Here is a 7523-nt window from a genome sequence, read left to right as displayed (position 1 = left end):
ATATTGTGTTTTAAAACTAAAGCTCTCTTGTTTTTTAAGGAGCCACGTCAGCTGTGGAGGAGGAATGGCTCCTGATATATCAGGATCCAGAAGCATTGTCCTTTTTTTATTTCAAACAATAAATACATAGACATTTTTCACATGTTTTTATATTTTTCATCCTTTTTCATAACATTGCATTAATTGAATTGAAGAGTCTAATGGGGCACAAAATATTAAAGTAGCAAACAAAGCTTTTCAAATTGCCACATCGGTCAACAAACTTCAATTTGAACAGTTTGGTTTTCTACTACTATTGAAGATGCTCCAACAATCTCCCGCTATGGAATGGGGGCAGGTGCTGACAACAATGATTGGTGTGGTTGCAAATCCAAGACTCCGCTGAGTTCCCATCATAACTTTGGAGGCAAGGAACAAGCATCGAGTTTGAGCAAGAATGTCGCCTCCCAAGAAATGGATGGAAAAATATTTTAGCCAATAAATTCTGATGTTTTTCATACATTAAAGATGTCTTTTTTGGGTACAAATGTTAAAGATGCCCTAAATTTTAAGAAGAATGATGCTGCCAACGGAGTACCAATGCCATACGCAAAAAGGAAGAGACTCGTAGAATTCTGAGAGTTACTCCACAATGAAAATCAACAATTTAAACCCTTCATATTTCAGGTCACTCATCTAAAATATGCAACAACAAAAAATCCATTTCGTTAAAACAAAAACGAAAACAAAAATGTCAGCAATCAAATGGTTAAACAACTTCCGATATAGCCTATGACTGCCTGATCCTTACATTACTAACCCACAAAAAATATGTCCTTAATTGTCAGCCTCATGAATGGTTAAACAACTGCCGATATAACCTATTTTTGCTTCAAGAGAATTTTACCTTTTTTATTTTATTTTAATACAAACGATTGCCTAAACTACAAGGGAGAAAGGACTTTATACTTCAATCTGAAAGAGCATTTTCCCTCATCAGTATAATAATCAAGTCTTAAAATAGAAACAAGAACATCAAGCACATAAAATAAAAATAAGTTTTTTTTTGGTCGGAAGAAATAAAAATAAGACAAGACAAATGAGAGATAAAAGTAGAAACAAGAACATCAAGCACATGAAATAAAAACTTTTTAGCGATTTTGTCATTGTATTAACTTACCACTCCGAGAAAAGAGTATGGCTGGTAGAAGTTGTTACAAAAACCTTTAAAAAAAACCTATACTTTTTACGCCTTCAAGAGGAAGGGGCAGTTGTGAGACAAAAGATGGGCACGTATATAAAATATCTTGGTGGGAATATCTGCCTCCTCACGCCCAGACCTTGCAAAGTCGTGTATATGTCTTCCCCACTTGATCATGACATGCATATCCTAATTTTATCCACAAAAAAGTAGCTAAAGCCTACCACCACAACCATGTTCCATTCTCCTAGAACAGTTCCATCAACTGCTGGGCCACATCTGCATCAACAATTAATACAAATTAATACCTACAAGAAATAAGATAATGCAGCTACGGCTCGGCTTTTGATCAAAGCATTCATTTTCTCACCGTGGATATGGAAATGTACAATTCATTTTCCTCTCTACCTGTGATAGAAAGTGATAACAAAGCATGCATGCATACCTTCAAGAATATCTGGTGTAGCCTGGAACTCCTGCCAGACATTTTGATAAGAATCAAGATCCAAATTTAGAAACTTCGCAGCAAGGTACGCTGCTCCAGCAGCAATATGATGTGGTTTGAACTGGAGCCACAGAGAACTCCGGAGCCTGAAAAATCAAAAAATAAATAAAAAAATAAAAAGAAGGAAATCAGTTTTACAAGGTTATGAGAAAAACACCAACATTGGCAAGGAGAGGCAGAAAGACAACATATCCAAACCAAACCATCTGGGGCAACACTAGAAACACCAGGCAATGTCCAGTGCAACTTAGCATAATTTTCACATTGATAGACAGTACATCAGCAACAAGCGATAAACATATAGCATAAAAAGTTAATAGCAAAATGACATCAAATCAAGCATTGATCATGAGGAAATAACAGGTCATTTTCTTCTTACCAACTACAAAAGCAGCAAGTCAGGTAGAATATTTTCCAGAATCTCTGCAGGATTGCTGATAAGAGTACCAAATCTATAGCAAACATGTTATACCCATCTAGAGAACACATCAAAACTCCCAGGCCCAAAACTGCTGCACGGCTATTTTACTCATGTACACAATTCATATGAGAAAGCAAACAGGAAGCAGAAGCGCATTGCAAACAATCAAACTTCTGAAAGCTAATCCACAATCTTCTGCTCAATGGCTGGATCTGGACAGACTTGTCAAACACATGCATCAATGCTCATTGAACATACACATTACCCCAACTATTGACTTCCCAATGAGAATCATCGACTATACACATGTTGCCGGCATGAGATAAAGCTGAAATGTCATTTATAGTTTGTTCCAGCTGGTCAGTATGTGTGTAACTGCGTGTGTACAACACGTATATCCTTCTCTTATACCATCAACTAATCTATTCTATATAACATACTAAGGAGCGCTGGGTAAAGCAAGGCTTGCCGAGAACTTCTTAGAACACCAAAATGATGACTGCACCCCTAGAAGAAGGATTTTAACAATGGTTGGAATTTTCAGACAACTACAAGGATGAATGCTAGATATTCAACTGGGGTAGGGTGGTTAATTTTTCTCACTAAAGAAAATTGGCTAAAAGTTTTAACATAGTTTAGCAAAATCTCAGACCAAAAAGAAAAAGTAGTAAAATCTTTCCTCTGGAACCTATACTCATTGTGATTTTAGTCTTCACAAAAGCTTTTCATACCAGCTGCAGTCAGTACACATAATCTTACAACACTTGTACAAATGATCTGGGGTAGCCTTTCCACCTCACCAAAAACATCCCTGGATGAAACCAAGTAGGATACAAAAGTATATGCCTATATCTTAACCGCTATGATTTTTTCTTTTTTTTTTTCTTTTTTTTTTCTGATAAGGACATATGCTATAAAAGATAAACATTTAATTCTTTTATGAGATTTTACAAACTGTCATAAATGAATGTGGAATTTTCAAATTTCAAATACATATGGCTGTGTACTTCTGTGTAAAACAAGGAGTCATCTAACAGAAGGAATAGCCAGTCCATAGTGACAGTAGTAAAATTAATAATCATAAATAACACCAATAGTAGCATTAAGATCAAACTCATTATCACAAGTAAATGAAGATAGGAATACGATATAAAATGTAGTTAACAAAAATAATAAATTTAGACACTGAATAAATCAAAATCCATTTCAAGAAAACTGTTATCTTTTTTTTTTCATAAAAAATATCTAGAAACAAATTCATCACTTGAAAGAATGTTTCAAATAAAGTTTGAATATAGGAAAACTTAAATAAGATATTATAATATTGTCAAGGCCAAAAAAACAAAATAAAGATTGCCCACCAACTCGAACTGGCCTCAAAATTTATTCAAAATTGTGAAAAAGAACTTACATGGGAGTTGGGACTAGGCAATTGACAATAACTGATAACAAGTAAATGGAACCAAACAGTTCCCAGTCAAGATCTCGGCCCTGATAAATAATTGGGCACGGTCTAGATCCAGACAAACCATTACCTGAGAAATATGGGTTAAACCAAATAGATATGATATGACACCAGGCAACTATATCAAAATTGAGATACAATTCCTGGCCTCCTATTCCCCATCTTGGAAAACAAGTTACATCTCAAAGCTTCACTAATGGAGAGAGCTGTCCGCACATTTTGCCAATTTCTTTCTCATTTTCACTTCACAAGTGTTGCATTATTATTATTTTCTCTATTTTCTTTTCTTCCTTTTGGGGAGAGGGTAGATGAATGGCAATATTTTAAGGCCTCCCATTCCATTCTGTACTGGGAAAAAGAACCCAGCACTAAAAACAACAAAACATCTAAGTCAGACAGAACCCACACAAGCTCCTGAGACACATGCATCAGTAGCAACATTTCTACAACAATTTGCAATTCTTGGGCCAAGGTTTAAACTTCCATCAGAAAGAGTTTGGTCGAAACTGAAATCAGATTGAAGCCCTGATACTCAAGAAGGAAGAAAAATTAGAACACTCAGAGTGCAAACCCAGTGTACTATCTCATTTGTGCAAAAGGTTATAAGGAAAAAAAAATTCAAAACTTTCAAAACTGATGCAGAAAGAAAACACTTATCATAGCCTCCGTTAAACCTAAAGCCACCCCTAGATATCTGGTCAACCGCTTGTTGTTAGTAGGCAAAGTCTTTGGAGGCGTTCGTAAAAATGCCTCAAGGACAGGAAGGGCTACCAAGCACAAAATAAATCCTTGCCTAGTGAATGGTCTTCCTCCAAAACCTAGCACACAAAAAGCCCTGTCTCACAAACTGTATGTTTGTAAGCAGGACTTTAGAGGACTCTTTCTGAATAAACTCCACCAGAATGTTAAAAGAAAATAGTGAAAATGGCTATGGAGGTTCTGTGGCTATATTCAATAGCCAATGACCAAGTTGATGGGGCATATTATGAAAATTCATCCACAACATATCGGCAGTTCAACTTCAGAAGTAAATCAAAAAGTTTCCATGAACAGCATATCAATCCGCCAGCTAAGAATATCATACAGGTGATCAACGCTAATCTTGTGTACATCCTGCAATTATATGCATGCCAAAAGAATTAATATTCCAAAATAGCTACAAGAGAAGTTGCTCTAAACAAGGAAATTATTGAGACAAGCATCAAGCATCAAAGTTATAGAGAAAAGGAAGAAAACCAGTGTTTATCCTCCTCCACAGCCATAGGAACGCCAAAACCACAGTGAATATCCTAAAACTAACACAATTTTGAGGAAGGCATGCAAGGTAAACTGGCTACGTAGAAAGTAGCATCGTGTTAAGTTGAACATGAGCTAGCTGGTTTTACCTCTTCAACTAAGGTAACCAAACACAAACATTTTGCTGGGGGTAAAATAACGACCAAGTAGAGACATTCAACAAAATGTAAGGCTGAAACCTCGGATTGTATGAACTTACCCTTCACTGACCAAGCTTAAGGACAGATTCACCAAAACAGTTTGTGAAAGGCCTAATTTGTTAAGAATAGACGTAAGAGGATCATATGGATGCTGCACACCAAGTTCAAAATTTAGAGTGGTCAGTATCATTTGCTCAGCATCAGTCACCCGTTCCCGATACTGCTCAAACCAGTCCTGCTTAACATACAACACATATCAGAATGCTTGAAAGTACAATTCTAATCTCAGCTTTCATGTTTGGTTTTTCAAGAGGAGAGAAAAGAGTATAGAGTCTCAAAGATACTCACAACAGGGAGCATATAGGACAAGAAACTGAAATCCTGCTTATGGAAAATCTCACAAGACGCTCTCAACACATTATTCAAAGGGCGTGGTGTCTCCTCATACTTTGCAGAAAGAAAAAGGGCGGCGGTAGCAATCAACTGCAAAAAGAAGCAGAGTCATAAACTATAATTTCCAGAGGGAGTGACAGAGTAAGTCAATAACATACTTAATACATTACACAGTAGGAAATTACTAAATAGCACATAAAGAGAGCAGAAACATAGGTTAAATGAGTTATTAAGTAAATGAAAATGAAAAGTAAAAAGGAAAAGACTTTGAACACAATAAATTATTGAATTTCTGAAATGCTATAACGCTGATTGTACGAGAACAATAAAAATGATGATTATCTAAAAGAAAGGGATACAACTATTTTCCCAAATTCACACATGGAAACCTTTTTAACTTCTATAGATGCAATGAATTTCAAAAGAACTTGAATACTTACAAATCTATCATGGCAAGCATGTGATCGCCGAGCAAAAAACCGATGGCAGAGAACCATTGCAGTAGCGATAGTAGTTTGTGGCCTGGAATATATATGATATAGTTTGTCAATTACATAGTCTTACAAAAAGAGAATAAAACCTTGAAACTCAATGTCAACTAGCAAAATCTTTATAATATTACAGCCACTAGTTTTTTTATTAAAAACGAAGACACACTTTGAGAGAAGAAGCTTACAAATCAAGCCGCAATCCAAGATTCTGAAGGTAAGAACAATATGAGTATCGCAAATGTGCTTCACGCACTGCATCTATACCATCTTTTCTAGATGGGGAGTGTCTCTCAATCTCATCCCTTGACATAAAGGCCAGTTCATCCTCCTCTAATTTTGAGCGGTCACGTTTACCGGTAGTAGATGTAGAGGCATCACCATTGGACCTTGTGTGAGGAACATAGTTATTGTAGATAGAAGGGGCAAAGTCATATGTGTTGGCAGGAAGATAGTGTCTCGCACCATCACCCCAAGTAGAAGCTGAAAATTTCCTCCTCTTAAATGATGGAGCACTGTCAGGCTTGGAATAATTAGAATTGTCAGCATGCTCCCTATAATTGCCCATGTAATTATGGAAGTTGTTAAAATTCCTAGAGAAACTATTGCTCCTGCTCCTGTTCCAGTTGTTGTTGCAGTGGTTGAAGTTGTTGAAGTTTTTGAAGTTGTTGAAGTTTTTGAAGTCGTTTCTACTGAATGAGGGCCAATACTCGTCACCAGTAGTGCCCCCTTGGGAGCGGAAGTTACGTGTAAAAGACATTGCTCCTGCTAAATTAAAAACAATACACAAACCATGAGAAATTACAAAACTAAAATTAACAAAAACCGAACAAGACATAGAGATCACTGTGATCAACACTGGTTAGAAATTTCTAATCACAATAAAATTTAGGTTATGCTCATGCATTTACAATGGTTTTACTTGATCAAAAAAGTTGCTGCCTATGCACTATGTAGCCTATCTAAACTTGACCTCCTATAATCACTAATAAATCAATAACAAAAACAACCCATAACTTGTCATAAGAACCAACCTGCCTCTATATTCAACCAATCTTCAGGTTCGATTTTCTGTTGTCCAGTAACCAAATTTTTTTAATGAACCCTTGCACACGCACATGTCCATAAATATGTAGGCGCATGCATGAAATAAATATGATACTCAATAACGTATAAATATCAGATCCGTTCAAGGCTCTTCACTTAAAAATACATAAATTCAATACAAAAACCTACAAATAATAGCAGATCATTGCAGAAAGTTAAGTAATTCGAATTAAAATCGAAAAACTAACCAACTTCAGATATCTGATTGCACAAAAAGTGGCAGATTGAAACGATTAGAACCTTAGAACTGAAAAACGACGACGACGACCAGAACGAACAAATCGTGAAAACAAGAGAAATTACCTGATCGGCAGCGATGGAGATCTTAAACCGCGTTGGATACGATCGCAATTAGGGTTTGGGAGAAGGAAAGCGTAAAGGAGTAAACAAGAGAGGAGAGCCCGAAGAAGTTAAAACCCAAACGAAAGTGAGAAGCTTTATAATTTGGTCAGGTATATGAAGGTCAGCAACAACAACCCAATCCACGCTTTCACCCCTCTGGAATCTTTTGTATTTCTTTTCGAGTAA

General features: G+C 36.3%; 1 protein-coding gene across 6 annotated transcripts; it reads right to left on the bottom strand.

Annotated features, from left to right (window-relative positions):
- Positions 1090–7523, bottom strand: LOC18791262 (cyclin-T1-4). Of its 6 annotated transcripts, none has more exons than XM_020561669.1 (8): positions 7299–7484; positions 6077–6653; positions 5841–5922; positions 5356–5490; positions 5067–5245; positions 2065–4684; positions 1626–1771; positions 1092–1459 (listed from the first exon to the last, which is right to left on the bottom strand). In XM_020561669.1, the coding sequence occupies exons 2-6, from the start codon at positions 6646–6648 to the stop codon at positions 4555–4557; spliced, it is 1098 nt and encodes a 365-aa protein (XP_020417258.1). In that variant the 5' UTR covers positions 6649–6653; positions 7299–7484; the 3' UTR covers positions 1092–1459; positions 1626–1771; positions 2065–4554. The 6 variants fall into 6 exon arrangements, with proteins under 6 accessions (XP_020417252.1, XP_020417245.1, XP_020417240.1 ...); XM_007222019.2 differs by having other exon boundaries at positions 5067–5242; positions 7299–7481; XM_020561663.1 differs by lacking the exon at positions 2065–4684 and having other exon boundaries at positions 1090–1459; positions 5067–5242; positions 7299–7523.

This window comes from Prunus persica, chromosome G1, assembly GCF_000346465.2.
Source record: "Prunus persica cultivar Lovell chromosome G1, Prunus_persica_NCBIv2, whole genome shotgun sequence".
Lineage (NCBI taxonomy): Eukaryota > Viridiplantae > Streptophyta > Magnoliopsida > Rosales > Rosaceae > Prunus > Prunus persica.
The sequence above is the reverse complement of the archived record's forward strand: the minus strand, read 5'-3'. Positions and strand labels throughout refer to the sequence as shown.

Bases quoted from the DNA above. Each gene is read 5' to 3' on its own strand.
- LOC18791262 (XM_020561656.1), bottom strand. From the start codon at position 6,648: ATGTCTTTTACACGTAACTTCCGCTCCCAAGGGGGCACTACTGGTGAC. The intron at 5,246-5,355 runs GTGAGTATCTTT...TTGTATGTTAAG, and splicing joins TGTCCTATATGCTCCCTGTT to CAGGACTGGTTTGAGCAGTA. The intron at 1,772-5,066 runs GTAAGTTCATAC...TTGATTTTTCAG, and splicing joins TTAAGCTTGGTCAGTGAAGG to GCTCCGGAGTTCTCTGTGGC.